Consider the following 19,183-nt stretch of genomic DNA (forward strand, 5'->3'; position numbering starts at 1 on the left):
TGCAAATAACAGTGCTTATATGTTATGCTATGTAATAACCACAGGGAAATGTTACCATTTGATTTCAGGTGAGTATTAGTACAGTCATTGTTGATAAAAACTGAATGAGAAGCTCCTTCATGTGGTTAATTCCTAGGTTTTGCAGCTGGAAGAAGCTGCCTTTTGTTTAATGAAATAAAGATACCTGAGGTGTGCCTGGGTAGCTCAGTAGGTTAAGCGGCCGACTTCAGCTCAGGTCACGATCTCACGGTTTGTGGGTTCAAGCCCCGCGTCGGGCTCTGTGCTGACAGCTCGGAGCCTGGAGCCTGCTTTGGATTCTGTGTCTCTCTCTCTCTCTCTCTGCCCCTGCCCCGTGCGTGCTCTTTCTCTCAAAAATAAAAATAAACATTAAAAAAAATAAAAATAAAATAAAGATACCTGAAAACAGTATAGGGGCCCAGAACGATATCTGGATAATTCATTATTTTGGGTCTGCCATTGACTTAGTTGAATGAGCCATTTTTTTTTTCATTTATTAATGGGAGTTGAATAAATTAATGGTTGCCAAACTGTGCCAAAGCCTTGGTATTGATGGAGAGGGCTCGGAGGAGAAAGCAGGGCATCTCCTGGAATGGTTCAGCATTCGGCTCTTACATATATATCAGGTTTCCTCTGATTTCATTGGAAAGATGATATTGGGGCACCTGGGTTGCTCAGTCAGTTAAGCATCTGACTTTTGGTTTGAACTCAGGTCATGATCTCACAGTTTGTGGGTTCGAGCCCTGTGTCAGGCTCCACACTGGCAGTGCAGAGGCTGCATGGGCTTCTCTCCCTGCCCCTCCCTCACTCACTCCGTCTCTCTCTCAAAATAAATAAACTTAAAAAAAAAGTGATTTCACAGCACTTTTAAGAAGAGTCTCAAAACCTGCTAGTTCCCTAGGTTTGGGATTCTGTGAACCTGTAAGATTTCTACAAATTGGGGTTGGCCAAGGTGGGGAAGGGAGGCACTGCCAGCTGTTTGCCAGATGTAAGGACAGGACACGAGATAAGATGAAGTCCAGCTACTGCCACCGTAATTGCCCCCAAAAGAAGGAAGGGTACATGAACTCAACAAAAGACCCCAGAGAAACAAAAATAGCCCTTTGGACTGAACAGCAGCATACTATAAAATACTCCCCACATTGTCCCTGATCTGGTGGAGATGGGGGCGGGGGGCAGGATGAAGGAGAGGTCCTTGGGGGTCGTTGGGCTGCGTTCTCTAAATCCCCGTTCATCAAAAATCAGTGACACGCTTGTTTTCCAACAGGAACCAAACGGGGTTTGCTGGGTTGTTCTCAAGATGTTGATTTCATTTGGTTTATTTTTAAAATTTCTTCTGGTTTTTAAAAATATTCATAGATTTGGTAAGGTTTTAAGCAGGCGCCCCCCCCCATAATTAGCATATCAAAACCTTCATATTTCATTCTATTCAAACCTTTTGTCTTCACTGAGATTCGAATATTTCAAGCAAAGCACCTCTTCCAAAAGTATCTCAGCCTTGACAATTCAATCTAGAAGAAAAACACGATGAAAGGACTTACATCCTAGTGACTCAGTAATGCAGAGGAAGGCTGAGTGTCATGTGCAGTCACCACTGGAACCTGTCAACTCAGAATTTTCCGTGGCAGGAAGGAATAGAATGGGATACGGAGATGATCTTCAAATCATGTAATGTAGGTCTTACCACATGGAAAGACACCAGCTCCCATGAGACCACATGCGCGTTTGCTTGGAAGTTAAATGGAATTTATTGATTATTGGAGAGGAAAAGCCGTGGGTCGTTTTCAGAGTTTATCATGCACTGGTTACGTGCTTGCAGGCATTTAAGAACCCCCTAAATTGTTCCATAAATTAGAAAGCTTTCTAGAACATGCAGTTTCACCAGAAGATTGATTACTAGTTTATTAATATATTGTTTCATGATATGTGATTACTATATTCAAGATTTTATACTTTTGTTACGGTGATGTGTCAAGACAGTACAGTATCAGCTGGTAGAGATAACTATGGGGATGTTGAAACTTTTTAAATCCACTGGTATTAGTTAGGAAACACAGTTGCAAACAACCTAAAGTTACTCGGGTTAATTTCAGCCACAAAGGAATTGATCAGAAGAGGATCAGGTTACTCACCTTTGGGTGGGAAGGCTGGAGACCCCGGCTTTGGCAGGAATCAGGGAGAAAAAGGGCAGGGCTGAGATTGTGCCCAGGAAAAGTTCTGACCCCTATCAGTCCCAGAATCTCCGGCCTCTCCCTTCTAGTGCCCCTGTGCCTCTGGGTCCCCCCACAGTGTTCCGAGACTGTGATAGGTTGCAATCAATGTTTAGCTTGCACAGAGGGGGAGAGTGGGACTGGAAAAGCTTCCACAGTTGGTGGCACTCACCATCTTGGATTGTCCCCGAGAAAGAAGAGCCTGTGGGTGCTGGGCAGCTAATGCAATAGAAATTCACCGTGCCACTGGGGAGAACAGTTGAGGAAGAGGCTTCGTAGTTAAATGAGGGCCGAGTAATGTACTAAGGACCAGAATTTTTGTCCTGGCTGCAGTTAGCTAAGTGAGGATGGGCAGATTGCTAAGCCTCTGGAGGCCTCTGTGTCCTCATCTGCACAGAGAGGGAATTTTAGTGACATCCTCGGCCCTATGACCCTATAACCAGAGACTTCTTTCCAGCAGTAAAATTTAAAACATAAATGAGATAATAAAAGCAGGCAGAGTCGTAATAGGCATCTCTTCAAAGTTAGAGGATGGTAAGTGGACACTATGTGAAACCCGGACACGGGAGAGCTGCATTTAAGTGCGTTGATGGCCAGGTGGTCATTCCACAGCAGGTGTGGGAAGGGACGGACTTGCGGGGTGACCCAGGGAAGATCCTGGGGACTTGTATCCTCATCTGCGAGGTGGAGATACTACCACTGGACCTGCGCTGTTGTGAAGAGGGAATTCGGCATCGATCGTAGAAATGCCCGGCCCGTGGGAGGCTACTTGGAGGTTACTCCCCCCTGCCTGGTGGCCGGGGCCCTGGCCCTGCAGTGCTGCTCGCCCGCCTCTCCCTCCAGTGGAGGGAGTGACGTGGGAATTTAATGAGCACCTGTCCAGCACAAGGCACAGTCCTGGGCTCTGGGCCCGGCCACGCGGGGGTTGTACAGAAAGCCCAGGGAGTCTGAAGTTGAGTCACGGGGCTTACAGGCCGGCGTTCCCCTGTGCCCTGCCCTCCGGGAGCCTCCTGGGGGTTACAGCTACCACTTCTGCAGTGCCAGACTTAGTAACTCGTTGTTTTGCTGTTGCGTTTCCATTGCAACACGAAACGCAGATCACCATATAAAACAAGTATATAGCTTATCCATTTATTTTAAAGCAGCCTCCTTTGGAGGTCAAGATGCTGAATTTTGCCAGCACCCCAAAGACCTCCCCATACGCCCCTTCCCAATAATAAATGTCCTTCTCTGCCTCCCAAGCAGCCACTGCCCTGACTTTTAGGATAGGCACTTCCTCGCCGTTTTCCCTAGTTGTGTCATCCACGTGTGCCTCCCTGTACTCTGTGCTTCATTCTTACCCTCCCTTTAAAAAAAATGTGTTTAAATAAAAAACATTGTTTTCAGTTTATTTATTTATTTTGAGAGAGACAGAGACAGCACGAGGGGGAGATGGGCGAAGAGAGAGGGAGAAAGAGAATCCCAAGCAGGCTCTGTGCTGACAGCACAGAGCCTGATGTGGGGCTCCATCCCGTGAGCCATGAGATCATGACTTGAGCCGAAACCAAGAGTCAGATGCTTAATGACTGAGCCACCCAGATGCCCCTCTCCCTTTTCTTTTCTTTTTTTTTTTTTGATGCCTTTTTTTTTTTTTAATTTTTAAGTGTGCATTCATTTTTGAGAGACAGTGGGGGAGGGGCAGAGCGGGAGGGAGACCCAGAATCCGAAGCAGGCTCCAGGCTCCGAGCTGTCATCACAGAGCCCCATGCGGGGCTCGAACTCACAGACCATGAGCCGAAGTCAGACCTGGCGTGAGCCAAAGTCAGAAGCTTAACTGACTGAGCCACTCGGATGCCCCTGATGATGCCTTTTAAGTGTATTAATCTACAGGTTTGCCTCTTTATCCCTTTCTCTTTCTTATAATTTACCAGTTGAATAGCCAGGCTGTGTGGCCCATAGAGTTTCCTGGGTTTTGCTGATTGGACACTCATGGGGCAGTGTGACATGTTCCTGTGTCCTCTGGAGCCCCTGGTTCCTTTTATTACACCAAACACAATGTCTTCCATAGAGGAAGGAGCTCGGTGACCATTTTGTAATTGAAGTTGATGGGTACGTGGAATCTTTGGTACATGATTCATTCATAGTTGAGATACCACATTCCATTTCCTAATTTCCAGAGCCGCTGGTTACTTTGAAACAACTGACTTCTAGGAAAGCCTCATTTTTTTTTTTTCTTTAAAAAATTTTTTTTAAGTTTATTTATTTATCTTTGAGGGAGAGAAAGAATGAGCGTGAGCAGGGGAGGGGCAAGAGAGAGGGGGGGAAGGAGAGAGAGAATCCCAAGCAGGCTCAGCACGGAGCCCGGGGCAGGGCTCGAACTCACGAGCCATGAGATCATGACCTGAGCTGAAATCAAGAGTCGGACGCTTAACCGACTTGGCCACCCAGGTGCCCCAGAGAACCTTGCTTTTAGATGGAGTATACACTGCAGTTCTAACCCACTTACTCGTTTTTCTGTCTCATGCATCTTTAGGACTGTGGATCCAAGACCGAATCCTGGAATTCACTTTACTCTCTGGGTTATTCTAAAACTAGTCGTTCCGTGTCTCAAGTCTGTGCTGGCAGTAACAGAAACTCTTACGGGTTTCTAATACTTGCTTTTGAGCTTTCTCAAACCATGTGCCACATACGTAGCTGTGCAAATTCGTGTTCCGTGTATGTCGGTCAGGAAAGGGAGAGGTGGGGAAACCGTTGTTTATCTGAAAGCGTCAGGAAACAGGCCCTTTCCATCGGGTCAGTATTCCAGCCAGCGGAGCGTTCATCTGTGCCCGTGATGTGCATGGTTAATCAGTTCCCGAAGCATCCTTATCCAACTGGATACATGCACACTACACGTGGCCTATGGTTGAACTTTGCTTTGATGAGTCAAGATCTTATACTTCCTCAAGCCATCACCATCAGTGATTTTTAGACACCCCAGAAGTCACATTTAAAGATGAATCTGGTATCAGGGGCACCTGGGTGGCTCAGTCGGTGAAGCATCCGACTTCGGCTCGGGTCATGACCTGCCTCATGGTCCGTGAGTTCGAGCCCCGCGTCGGGCTCTGTGCTGACAGCTCCGGGCCTGGAGCCTGCTTCGGATTCTGTGTCTCCCTCTCTCTCTCTCTCCCCCTTCCCCACTCACACTCTGTCCCTCTCTCACTCTGTCTCTCAAAAATAAACATTAAAAAAATTTTTTTAAAGATACATCTTTTTTTTTTTTTTTAATTTTTTTCAACGTTTTTATTTATTTTTGGGACAGAGAGAGACAGAGCATGAATGGGGGAGGGGCAGAGAGAGAGGGAGACACAGAATCGGAAACAGGCTCCAGGCTCCGAGCCATCAGCCCAGAGCCTGACGCGGGGCTCGAACTCACAGACCTCGAGATCGTGACCTGGCTGAAGTCGGACGCTTAACCGACTGCGCCACCCAGGCGCCCCTAAAGATACATCTTATATCAAATTTTTTTTTTTTTTGAGGTCTTTTGTAACTTTCTCTTCGATTAGAACGCTTGCTGCGTTACAGTCATGGGATTGAGGCCTCTTGAGATCCCTAAGAGAGGAAAAGGAAGGGACACCAATGAAGTTGAAAGGCCGCCAAAGGGCCCCTTGAAGAGCCAGGCTCATGGTGCCACGCCCCTGGGAGGATAAGGCCACGTGTGCACTATCGGCCGCATGGCCACTGGGACGGGTCTCCTGAAAGCAGAGAGCCTTGGCTATTCCAGATTGTTAGAGACGGGCTTCCTCTTTACTCTCGGGGGGAGGGGGAACAGAGGAAAGGGGGCTGGTCTCTATATTACCTTGACAGGAGGCCCATATCTCAGTTATGCATATTTTTCATGGATTCAAAGGGTCCACTACCCACCAGGAGCTGTGGGTGCTGCGTACCCGGTGGTGAACCCAAACGAGCCCGGTCCTTGCTCTCTGGGAGCTTACAGTCCAGAGGACGGGCCCGACCGTCAAGGAATAAGCAAGCAGACCAAAGAAGAGATGGGTGATGAGGGAAGTGGAATAAGGAGAAATGAAGGGGTGCTTTAGACGGGGCGGCTGGGCCAGGCCGGAGCATTGCCCATGCCCAGGCCGTAGGGCAGGCTGAGTGGTTTTTGAGAAACTGAAAGCATGTCCCTTTTTTTTTTTTTTTTAAAGTTTATTTATTTATTTTGAGAGAGATAGAGTGGGGAAGGGGCAGAGACAGAGAGGGAGAGAGAGAGAATCACAAGCAGGCTCCACGCTGTCCGTGCAGAGCCTGATGCAGGGGTCAGACTCACGAAACTGTGAGACCACGAACCTGAGCCCAAACCGAGAGTCGGATGCTCACGCGACTGAGCCACCCAGGTGCCCCTGAAAGCACATCCCTTTAGTTGAAGCATAATGAGCAGTCGGAGCCAGAGTTCTGCCACCTTCTCAAATGTTCACTCTTTATGCGTAACTTGATGCGCAACTATTAAGTATTTTAGATTTCCCCTGGAAACCTCCCCCCGGCTATGATCACAAGAAGTTGGAATGTATGTATGCCATTTGAACATGGTTGATTTGCTCCTGATTCTACTTAAAACGAGCAGCTCTAGGTGCCCTTGATCGTGTCCCGGGATATTGGGCACGCGTTCCTAGTACAAGAGAGCGTCATCAGCATCCTGTAGTGTCCCAAGCACAGATCACCGGGAACTCTCAAGTTCTAAAACTTACCTTATTACACTTTTTCTGTATCTTCTTTATCAGCTATTTGGTTTTCACGGATCTCCTTTCCACATTACCAGGTGGGCGTTAAAATACGCACAGTTTCTGCTTGATTACATTTCATTATTAAAAGGTATTTTTTTCATCTTTCACGAGGAACAGTCCAGAAACGGGAGAAGCCTAGGAGCGGTCGTTGGAAACGACCTCCAAACACCAGCAGGGTGGTTGGGTCTCGGCGTTGAGGATCGTGCTGAGTGTCCCATCATCACTAGGTTCATTGGTGGCAGAAAGGAAGGGGGCCTGCCTCTATTGAGCCTTTGTGCGCTTGTCGTGTTCGCAGGACAGCTTGAACTCACCGAGGCTTTCCGGTGCTCTCCCCCTTCCGTGTGGCACGCACATGTCTGACTTCGGTTTTCATGTCAGTGTAGCCCTCTATTCCTCTTTCCCCTTCTTGTCACTCGAGACTGATGGCCCTGCCGCAGGAAGGCTCACCATGTCACTGAGCAGCCAGTAAGCCCTGTTCCAGAACAGCACTCGCTGTTCCTTGCGCCCTGCTGTGGGCACACACCCTGTCGCCCCATACGCGGTAGGATTTGCTCGTCCCCAGCTTTCGTTCCTTCACCTGCTCCATTTTCCATTACCTGTCTGCTCTCAGATTCCCCTTCACTCTCCCTGTCTGTCCTTTTTGGAGCCTTGCTTTCCTCACTCACTCCTGTGACTTTCCCTCTCCTTCTCAGGGGGTTCATCCACCCACCTCTTCTCGTATCTGTCCCTGTTTCTCAGTCCGCTCCTTCTCTTCCTTTCCTTCCCGCAATTTTTCTGCTTCCTTGCCTCATCTCCAGGACCCATGTCTCACCTTCCATGATGCTAATTGCATCTGGCATTGAACTTTGATCAGTTACCCGACTACCAGCAGCAGGCTGTGTGCGTGCATTGTTTAGACTTCACGGTAGACTCTGGCACGTTCTGCTTTGCATGTGCGCAGGCCCCCAGCGCCTAGATGGGGTCCCGGGGTAGAGGGGTGGGTGGCTAATACATTGTGGTGGAGTAGGGAAACGAACGAAAGCATGGCTGGCCAGCTTGATGGGGTCCATTATATACAGTTTCTGGCTCTGAAGAAATGTCTGGATCTTGAAGCTTCCAGACTCTATCACATAGACGACACGGGACGGGTAGCCAGATGACGGGTATAGGAAATGCCCTGTGTTGTTTATCGCATGACTGAGTGCGAATCTCTGTGCTGGAGGGGAAAGAATGTTAGTAAGTGTGGGTTGTGGTTCTGGCTCGTCTACTCCTACAGCCTCTCGTCAGAAAGTATAAGCTCTCTGAGCGTAAGTTCGTGGATTTGAAAGTGAGCTACCCTACCCCCGAGTGTGTGGGAAGAGATGTGTAGAGGCACCGTGTGAATTACAAAACACTGGACAAGTAAAGCATTGTTGTGTTGCCTTTATTAATCGTAATACAATTAAGAAGTTAAACTTGGACTCTTTGCGGCGCTTGTGTGTTTCAGTCGATTAGACGTCTGTTGATTTCAGCTCAGGTCGTGTTTTTACAGTGTGTGAGTTGGAGCCCTGTGCCAGGCTCTGCACTGATGGTGTGGAGCCTGCTTGGGATTCTCTCTGCCTCTCTCTCTCTCTCTCTCTCTCTCTGTCTGTCTCTCTTCCTCTCAAAAATAAATACACATTTAAAAATAAAATAAAGGGGCGCCAGGGTGGCTCAGTCAGTTAAGCGGCCGACTTTGGCTCAGGTCATGATCTCGTGGCCTGTGAGTTCTAGCCCCACTTCGGGCTCTGTGCTGGCAGCTAGGAGCCTGGAGCCTGCTTCGGATTCTGTGTCTCCCTCTCTCTGACCCTCCCCGTTCATGCTCTGTCTCTCCCTATCTCAAAAATAAATAAACGTTAAGAAAAAAAAAATTAAAAAAAAAATAAATAAAGTTAGACTCTTCACAATGTAAGTATGTGATTTGCTTTTATTTTATTTTATTTTATTTTTTTCAACGTTTATTTATTTTTGGGATAGAGAGAGACAGAGCATGAACGGGGGAGGGGCAGAGAGAGAGGGAGACACAGAATTGGAAACAGGCTCCAGTCTCCGAGCCATCAGCCCAGAGCCCGACGCGGGGCTCGAACTCACGGACCGTGAGATCGTGACCTGGCTGAAGTCGGACACTTAACCGACTGTGCCACCCAGGCGCCCCTGTGATTTGCTTTTAAACCCATCTGTTGAAGGAATGTGTCTCATCATCAAACGCTGAGGGACAGCATGTAGTTGAAGCCATAGAGAGTAACTTATAGAAAAGCCTCCCTTTTATAGGCATTTAGGAGTAAAAGTAGACAAAACAAATAACAGTGAAAATAGATACGCACTTCTTTAAAAAAATTTTTTTTAATGTTTATTTTTGAGAGAGAGACAGAGTGTGAGCTGGGGGGGAGGGGGGCAGCAGAGAGAGAGGGAGATACAGAATCCGAAGCAGGCTCCAGGCTCTGAGCTGGCAGCACAGAGCCTGACGTGGGGCTCAAACCCACGAACCATGAGATCATGACCTGAGCCAAAGTTGGATGATTAACTGACTGAGCAACCTAGGCGCCCCTATTTATTTATTTTTAATGTTTAGTTTTGAGAGAGAGAGAGAGAGAGAGAGAGAGAGAGAGAGAGAGAGAGACAGAGTGCCAGCAGGGGAGAGGCAGAGAGAGAGGGAGACACAGAATCCGAAGCAGGCTCCAGGCTCTGAGCTGTCAGCACAGAACCCACTGCAGGGCTCGAACCCATGAACAATGAGATCATGACCTGAGCCAAAGTTGGATGATTGACTGAGCCACCCAGGCGCCCCTATTTATTTATTTTTAATGTTTAGATTTGAGAGAGAGAGAGAGAGAGAGAGAGAGAGAGAGAGAGAGAGAGAGAGCCAGCAGGGGAGAGGCAGAGAGAGAGGGAGACACAGAATCTGAAGCAGGCTCCAGGCTCCCAGCTGTCAGCACAGAGCCCGACGCGGGGTTCGAACTCACGGACTGAGAGATCATGACCTGAGCCGAAGTCGGACGCTCAGCCGACTGAGCCACCCAGACGCCCCTAGATACACACTTCTAATAGCAAATATTTACACAAATCAGTGTGATGGTTTCCTTTATGCTGATACTTTTTTTTTTTTCAACGTTTATTTATTTTTGGGACAGAGAGAGACAGAGCATGAACGGGCGAGGGGCAGAGAGAGAGGGAGACACAGAATCGGAAACAGGCTCCAGGCTCTGAGCCATCAGCCCAGAGCCCGACGCGGGGCTCGAACTCACGGACCGCGAGATCGTGACCTGGCTGAAGTCGGACGCTTAACCGACTGCGCCACCCAGGCGCCCCTATGCTGATACTTTTAATGCAGAGATGTAATATATAGTGTTCTATTTCTGATACAAGTGAGTTGTAGAATGCCCATCCCCATGAGCTGCTTATCTTAGAGTTTCAAAATTCACAAACTTGAACTTGTTTTGCGTACTTCCCAGACGGTGGGAGAGAAAAACGCACTCACTACATTCATCAAAGATGTTAATTAAGGTCTTTCTTCCTTAATTTCCTTCCTTCCTTGAAACCTTGGTCCCCTCCGAATAGAGAAAGCAGTCAAACCCATCTCACTGAATTGAGTCATGCTGAGTGCGTCTGTTTCCGACCCTTGCCGAGCTCCTCGAGCTCCTCGGATTGGCAGGTGGGCAAGAAGGGCCCTGCATCCGGGGCCTCTGTTGGTGTCGCGCTTTTCCTGCCTCAGCCAGACCCCCCCCCCCCCCCATCGTGTGCTGTCTCTGAAGTAATCCTTCCTTCCTCCTGTCGCCCCTACAGGCCATGCAGGACGCGCTGGCAGACCTTCCAGAATGGTATGGAATAAAAGGCATGCAGGCCCACTGGATCGGGGACTGTGTGGGCTGCCATCTGGACTTCACCTTGAAGGTGATCAGGCAATAGTGTCCCCATCCACTAAAGCTCCCAGATGCCCTTCTGTGGTCTCAGAAGCCGCTGAGCCCATCAGCGGCTCGGGACAGCGCCACGGCCCCGTCGCGTGGAGAAACACTGCCGGGCGCACGCGGAATCCCAGGCTTCGTGGTGGCCGCATTTTTAAAGCGCAAAGAAACAGAAACGGACTCTGATCACATGCTTCTACTTAACCCATTGTGTGCCGAAAATTCTCACTTTAGGATGCGACCAGTAACACGTTTCTTGAGGGATTAAGTTTACATTCTGGTTTTGGTGCAAAGTCTTTGAGATCTGTGCTCTCACACTTTCAGTAATACTGGCCACTTCCCAGGTGCCCCGTGGCCTCATACTGCTAGTGGCCACCCTCCTGGACAGCGCAGATATACAGAGCTTTCTGCGGGTCCACGAGCTCCCGGGAATGACATGTGCCATGTCGTGTGGGCATTTTCCCGAGCAGCGGGCCCAGGGCTCCAAGGGGTTCATGTCACAAAGCAGGTTAAAAGCCGACAGAGCCAAGGTTACCGCCATCTCGGAACTGGGCGCCCTTGACGTTGGTAAGGACTGGGGCTTACCCAGGGTTCCAGAGAGCTGGCCTGTGTGGAAATGCTGCTCAAAGGTCGCTACTCAGGGCCCACCTACTCTGGAAGGTGCCCCTCAAACCTCTTCCTCGTGGTCCCTACAGACTAGATAGTTGTCATGTTGTCGTGTCTCACCTGGTGGGTTCTGTGTTTGTTTTTTAATTCTTCTGATGTCTCTTTCCTGCTCAAGGCTTTTGTGCTCTTTCCTTTAGCTCCAAACTCATCCCTCACCTTAGGCCAGATCTGGAGGAGGGGACAGCAGCCAAGACGCAAAATTGACCTGCCTTTCTAGAGTCTTCCTACCGGCAGCCGTAGTGGTGTCCCCGGGGTGGAGCTCACGCCGCCCTGTGCCATCTCCCCCACGGAAGTGGTCCCCCTCACCCCAATGGCAGACATGAGAAGCCCCCCGTAAGAGAGCCGGGACTTTGAAAAACAAATCCTGAAACGACCAAATCCTCTTAGCACTCTTCAGAGAAGGTGGTCAGATTTCTGAATTTCAGTCCAGCTGCGACTTTTGTTCCAGCTCTCAGGGCCATCTCATTTGAGGGTCCCGTGCATTCGACTGGGTCTGGCCCCCGTGTCGAAGGCCTTTGCTCCTCAGCCAGGGTGAAGGCCGTGGGCCTCTGAGCCGTTCGGCCGCTTACATGGGATGTCTTCCGTATTCTCTCCCTTTCCCAGCATTTTTTTTTTTTTATGAAAATGTTTCTGTCTCCATTCCTGGACCCACCTAAAAATGAGATGGCTCAGGAGAGGGGACAGGCCTGGCTCCATAGGTGACACCTGACTGGCACTCAGGCCATAGGGTCGACTTGCATGTCATTGGCGTGCAGTGAGCGCATTTGAAGGATCGTGTAAAGGGGGGAGCATCTGTCCCCTCTAGGTCATATAATTTGCATTCAGTTGATGCCTAATGTATGCCTCTTCCTTAAAAGGCATTTAAGCAGCCCTGGGAACACTCAGTCATGAGCTCAGCTGTCCTTTCCTTCCTTCTCCAAAATGGTATTAGCCTCAGTGACTGTTTTTTTGAGTAGAAAAGTAGATGCCTCGGGGCGCCTGGCTGGCTCAGTCGGTTAAGCAGGTGACTTCGCCTCACGTCATGATCTCACGGTCCGTGGGTTCGAGCCCCGCGTCGGGCTCTGTGCTGACAGCCCAGGGCCTGAAGCCGCTTCAGATTCTGTGTCTCCCTCTCTGCCCCTCCCCTGCTTGTGCTTTTCCTGTCTCTCTCAAAAATAAGCAAACATTAAATAAATAAATAAATAAATAAATAAATAAACCCAACTAATCAGATCATAAAATGGGCATAAGACTTAAATAGATTAGGAAAAAAAAAAAAAAAAAGATGCCTTTAATTGTTTTCCTTTACCTTAAGCCCTGGAGGAAAGTATAGCCCCTTTGTCAGGACAGAAACAACATAGTGTTGATAGTTATTTTTGATTCGTGAGCAAAGGAGCCAGGGAATGGGGGGCGGGGGGGGGGCCTCTTTCCTAGCATGCTTTGACCACCTGCGCTCGGGGGCCGCCAAGCATGCCTGGCAGGGGGCACCAGGGAGGGCTTCTCCAAGAGGAACTCGATCCTCCCCTCTCCTGCCCGTCTCTGCCCCTGCCAGGGGCCATCACAGGGCCCCACGTGCCTGGGACTGCAGCCAAAAATTGGCCCCAGTGCTCGGGAGGGACAGGAGGGGAGGGAGAAGGGGATGTGGCCGGGGAGCACGGCAGCCCGGAAGGAGCACTGAGGAATGGAATGACTCTGTTTTCACTTGCCAGGTGGACGGGCGCGTCACGGGAGAAAAGCTGACGGCCTACACGGCGACCCCCGAGGCCATTTACGGCACCTCCCACGTCGCCATCTCTCCCAGTCACAGACTCCTGCACGGGCACAGCTCTCTGAAGGAAACCTTTCGGAAGGCACTCGTCCCTGGCCAAGGTGAGCTGGCAAGTTCAGGCCACCGCTGGGATTACACTTTAGGGACAGCGCTTCCCAGGTTCACGGTCCTTTCACATACGTCATCCTGTGTAATTTGTCCTTCACCTGGGCCTGACTTGGTACTATTTTATTTTATTTTAATGTAGAAAATTTTTAATTTTTTTAGGTTTATTTATTTTGAGAGAGAGAAGGGTAGGGGCAGAGAGACGGAGGAGAGAGAATCCCCCGTGGCAGGCTCCACACCATTAGCAGAGAACCCGATGTGGGGCTTGAACCCACGAACCACAAGACCATGACTTGAGCTGAAATCAAGTTTGGACGCTTCATTGAGCCACCCAGGTGTCCCTAAAATTTTTTTTTTTTAATGTTTATTTATTTTTGAGAGAGAGGGGTACACGTGAGCAAGGGAGAGGCGGGAAGGGCCAGGGGAGGCAGACTGGGAGGGTCTCAAACAGGCTCCATACTCCACGCGTAGCCCGATGCAGGGCTCGATCCCACCACCCTGGGATCATGACCTGAGCTGAAACTAAGAGTCGGACACTCAACCAACTGAGCCACCCGGGCCGCCCCTGCTTCTTGAGTTTCTGACCAAAAGCTCAATTCTCTTTAAATATAATCTAGATTTAAAACCCTTTTCTGATAGGAATCGAATCTCCCGCTTAATGTATAATTCCATCCTCAAATACAACTCTCCTGATGACGGCGACAGGGAAGAAGCCAGTGTGAATCAGAGGAACCATTTTCAACAAGTTCATTTTAATATTTTAAAGAATTCCCACCGTAATCTGGGCAGATGAGCAGAGCGGTCCTCAGTACACGCCTTCAGTCCGTGGGACAGGCTGACCTGGAATCGGCCCAGAAGGTGCTATCGGTCAGTGTGGATTTGAGGAGTTCCTGTGAGTTAGTCCGGATTCTGTGGTTGCACGCAACAGAATCCATCCCTGGCCAACCCAGAGGACAGAGGGAACAAGCTGGAGGCTGTGGGAAGCTTGCTGACTGGCAGGAACGAGTCAGGAAGAAGACTTGGCCCAGGGCAGCCAAGGGGTTTTGGCAGCTGGAGCTGACAGTCTGCCAAGCGTCACTGACTGAGTGAATCTGCTCCCACCTCGCCCTCAGTGCTGGGGCACTTGGTCCAAGATTTCTGTTGCGGGGAAAGGTGTCTGAGTGGTGTAAGTGAGGCCCTTGGCCTTTTTCTCGGGCAAGGGAAGGGCAGACACATTCCTTGTTAGACCACCAAGACTATAACCAGTGAGGAGGGGTAGCTCCCCCTCAACAAACTCGGAGGCTCTTACCAGAGGAAGGCGGTACGGGCCCTGGGCAGGCGAAAGGAAGTCCCCCATCTGTTAGAAGTAGGTCTCCAGGGGCGCCTGGGTGGCGCAGTCGGTTAAGCGTCCGACTTCAGCCAGGTCACGATCTCGTGGTCCATGAGTTCGAGTCCCGCGTCGGGCTCTGGGCTGATGGCTCAGAGCCTGGAGCCTGTTTCCGATTCTGTGTCTCCCTCTCTCTCTGCCCCTCCCCCGTTCATGCTCTGTCTCTCTCTGTCCCAAAAATAAATAAAAAAAAGTTGAAAAAAAAAAAAGAAGTAGGTCTCTGGAGAAATGTAAATATTTCTGTAAAGATCTCATCCTTGTTCTCTTTTCATAGACTAAATTTCAACCCAGAGCACACAGTCTGAATTATCAGGGTCTGAATTATTTGACTACAGAAACGATAGTCATGGTGACGTCAAGTTTCTGTTTGTTCGTTTGTGTGTTTGTTTTCATTGCTATTCTTAAAATAACCAGAATGAAAAATTTCCAGGCTGGAAAGGTAGACAATGTCATCCCAACCTCCCTTCGCTTGAGATATAATTGCTGGGGCACCTGGCTCGCTCAGTCAGTAGAGCACGCAACTCTTAATCTCAGGGCCATGAGTTTAAGCTCCATGCTGGGCATGGGGCCTACTTAAAAAACAAAAATGAATAGAGACTTAACTGGTTACTTCCAGTATAAGGCCAGGGTCAAATCAGCGAGCACTCAGGAAGAGCCTGCTCCGCGCTAAGCACTCAGGGACGCGCAGAGGACCGCAGGTCTGCCTTCTTCCGCGGGGTCACGACAGGAGGGCCAGATGCACGTGCGATTCACTCTGGCACAAGACGGATCTCATCTGCTGTCATCTCCTGTTACATCAAAGTAGAAAACAAGACTTGTGTTAAAATTTCGGTCCAGTGTCGCTCTCTCTGGTTTACTTTCTACCTACTCACAAGAAACACTGGGTTCTTTTCAACTGTTCGTTTAAAGGGAAAACTCTGAGTTTTTAACTCTCAGGAGCAATTTGAGATTCTTTGTGGGCTCTGATGGTTGAATGATACCTAAAATCAAAAGACAAAAAAAAGGTAAATATCTAGCTCTTGGATTTTGTTTTCTTATGGTTAATCTAGTGACACGAATGAAAATGAGGTCATATTAACAGGGGCTTCATGAGATCATATATTATAAAAGATGGAGGGGTGCCTGGGTGGCTCAGTCCACTAAGTGTCTGACTCTTGGTATCGGCTCAGGTCATGATCTCAGAGTCATGAGATCGAGTCCTGGGTTGGGCACTGAGCATGGACCCCCCCCCTTAAGATTCTGTCTCCCTCTCTCTCTCTCTCTCTCTCTCTCTCTGTCTCCCTTTGTTCCTATCCCTGCTCATGCGTGCATGCTCTCTAAAATAAAAATTTTTGAAAAAATGTGTATATAGGAGATGGCGTTCCTGACATGAGAGGCACTGCATCAATTCCAGACATTTTAATGTGTAAGAAATTAAGAACTTATTTTAGCAGGTGCAAAGAGTGATGTTTTCGTGATCATTGTTTCATGATCGTCGTTGTATTTTAACCACGAATGGTTCACTAGCTTCCTTCTCACCTTTTCTTAATAATCTCTGAAATAATTCCAAATGGAACATTCCGCTCAGCGCTCAATGTTCCAGTTCTAATTTCCAGCGTGGTAATAGCCTCTTTGCAGATATCAACGTATTCAAAGTCTCCAGGTTATTTTGCGCGTCAAGTCTCTGGATTTTGATGCGTGGCTTTCACTAGTGATGTCAGGCCAGCGTGGTGCCTTGGGTAATGAGGGTTTTTCCAAAACTCACACTTAAAGTCACCACACGAATATGGCTCTGTGCCTTCTTTGGCCTCTGAGGTTACATTCTAAACCCAAACATCACATCGCTGTTGTCATTTGCCATTGCCGGCCGGCTCAAATCAGGCGAGCGGCTTGTTTTTTCCATCCAGCGTCCGTCCGGTTTTGAGGGTGACTAGTGACCACCGAAAGTCAGGGCAGCACTCAGTTGGACGCACTGGATCCCCTGCAGGAGTTGACGTTTTCCTACACGAGTCCCTGCAGCCGCTAAGGGGGTCTCTGTCTGTCAGCTCCTGCATTGGCACAGGATGGCCAAAGTTCTGGTCCCAGGGCCGTCCTGTGACTCAAGGAAGGACACTCGACCGTTGTGAGTTTGGCTTTCCCAGCGGAGCGGGCAGGGCGGTTGCGGAGGCCCTGCGGGTACAGAAGGAGCCCCGAGGGGCTCGGAGGAGGAGGGCGACACACGTGGATGGGGTGATGCTTGGGTGACAGAGGAGTGGCATGCCATGAGTTCAGGTAAGAGACGGTGAGGACAGGAGAAGAGCGGTGGCCAGAACGGAGGGGCCGGAGCAGCTCCCAGAAGTGTCTGGAGGGCAGCGAGGGCAGAGCCTTGGGGACGCCGTCCTGATTCCTGGCCGGGCCGACTGGGTTGCTGATGTCATTGACGAAAAGTACCGTGTTCCACTCAGCCTCCTATAATTTGGCATAGATTCCTTTAAGAGAGCAAAAAGTCAGGTGCTTCCCTCCAGAGTTCTTGAAATTGAGTTTATTTTCATCATTGACGTTGCCGCCTCCCCTCAGCTGACCGCCTCTGACTTAAGTCGTGTTATGTAAGCTCTGACTTGATGGAAGCCACAAACCATAAAAAGCATCAATAGGGAAACATCACCAGAGTTCTAGAAGCTGTTCTGTCTTTTCCTGGCGTCTTTTCTTACATTTCTAATATTAAAATATTCAAACCCTGAGGCTTTGGAACCAAACATTTCGGTGCTGAGTCACCAGTGGTCTACGTGATGCGTGTTTTTGCCCAAAGGGTAAATGAGGTCTCCCCAAAGGGTTCCTCAGAACGCTGTTGTTGTCAACAGCATCTGAGAGCAAGAGCCCCACCTCCCCGGGAGCCCCGGAGCATTCAATACTTGTCGTCGTCCCCTCTTTCTGCTTAGTATCTGTGTGGGGACAGAACCTTTGCTCTACACTGTGACTGCCTAAGAGAGCAGAGCAGATGGCGTGTTTCACACTTACGTGACCACACAGCCCTGTTTTCCGCAGAGTATCCCTGCACGGAGCCCGCTTTGCTGAACACCGAAGGGAATCCATCTGCCTGTTTTTTTTGCCAGAGGGCACGAAAGACCTGCTGGCTTTAGCGGCGGGCCCCGGGGAGCAGTGGGCACCTTTTCTGCCCAGGACATTTCCTTTGCACTGATGTGTTTGGGAGTTAGGGAGCCACTGCAGGAAATGCTTCGGTGACTTGGGGTTTCTCCGTGGCTTCCTTGTCTTCCTGCTTTGCGTTGCCAGCGCCTGATCAAGGAGAAGGACGGAGAGCTCTAGACCTGGTCGAGAGCTTCAGATTTTATTTGATTTTGTTGTTTCTAAGAAATAGGTTTGGACCAGGGACAGCATGCAAGTTGCTGGTCTGTAATCATTACAAGTCTGCCAGTTCTTAAGTTCACAGACTGATTTGTTTTTCCTCGTTGAGATATAATTCACATACCATGAAATTCACCCTGAATTTAATTTTTTTCGTGTTTATTTTTGAGACAGAGCGTGAGCGGGGCAGGGGCAGAGAGAGAGAGAGAGAGGGAGACACAGGACCAAGCAGGCTCCAGGCCCTGAGCTGTCAGCACAGAGCCCGATGTGGGGCTCGAACTCACACACCATGAGATCATGACCTGAGCCAAAGTCGGACGCTTAACCGACAGAGCCACCCAGGCGCCCCTCCTTCCTTTTTTCATTGTTTCACCCTTCAAGTGCACAATCCCGTGGTTGTTGGTCTATCCACAGAATTGTACAACCGTCCGCCAGTGTTAGAACATTTTCATCACCCCAGAGAGATCCCACAGCTCGTAGCAGCTGCCCCCAATCCTACAGTTTCCCCCAGCCCTGGGCAGCCACTAGTCTACTCACTTCATAGATTTGCCGATTCCCGACATTTTGTATAAATGGAATCGTGCGGTCTTTGTCCTTTTGTGACTGGTTTCTTTTCACTTAGTGTAATGTTTTCAAGCTCATCCATGTTGTAGCCTGTGTCCGTACGCCATTCCTTTTTCATTTCAGGATAATGTTATGCATTGTACTCATCCGTTCATCGGTTGATGGACGTGTCGGTTTCACTTTCTAGCTGCTATGAATGATGCCGCTGTGCACATAAGTACAGATTTCTGCGTAGACGTATGTTTTCATTTCCTCATATATGTATCCAGGAGTAGAATTACTGGGTCATATGGTAGTTCTGTGTTTCACTAGTCGAGGAAGTGTCAGACTTTCCCGCAACAGCTGCACTGTTTTACGCTCCGACCAGCAGCGTATGAGGGCTCTGATTGCCCCATGGCTTTGCCAGCACTTGTTACTGTCCTCCTTTTTGAGTATGATCATCCTAGTGGGTAGGAGTGGTGTCTTACTGTGGCTTTGATTTGCATCTACCCAGTGGCTGACGGTGCTGAGCATCTTTGCATGTGTTTGTTGGCCATTTGTGTACCCTC

General features: G+C 49.3%; 1 protein-coding gene across 8 annotated transcripts in view; it reads left to right on the plus strand.

Moving 5' to 3' along the window:
* The window catches only part of LARS2 (leucyl-tRNA synthetase 2, mitochondrial), a 170,790-nt gene that overhangs the window by 87,897 nt on the left and 63,710 nt on the right, over positions 1–19,183 (plus strand). For all 8 annotated transcript variants that reach the window (XR_005781487.1, XR_005781488.1, XM_040445096.1 and 5 more), the window contains exons 8-9: positions 10,748–10,855; positions 13,221–13,380. Coding sequence is in view for 6 of the 8 variants with exons in the window: in XM_040445096.1 (XP_040301030.1) it covers positions 10,748–10,855; positions 13,221–13,380 (268 nt within the window). In the remaining 2 variants the exon portion in view is untranslated. The remainder of the gene's footprint in view (positions 1–10,747; positions 10,856–13,220; positions 13,381–19,183) is intronic.

Source organism: Herpailurus yagouaroundi, unplaced genomic scaffold (assembly GCF_014898765.1).
Source record: "Herpailurus yagouaroundi ecotype Mexico unplaced genomic scaffold, PumYag 193, whole genome shotgun sequence".
Classification (NCBI taxonomy): domain Eukaryota; kingdom Metazoa; phylum Chordata; class Mammalia; order Carnivora; family Felidae; genus Herpailurus; species Herpailurus yagouaroundi.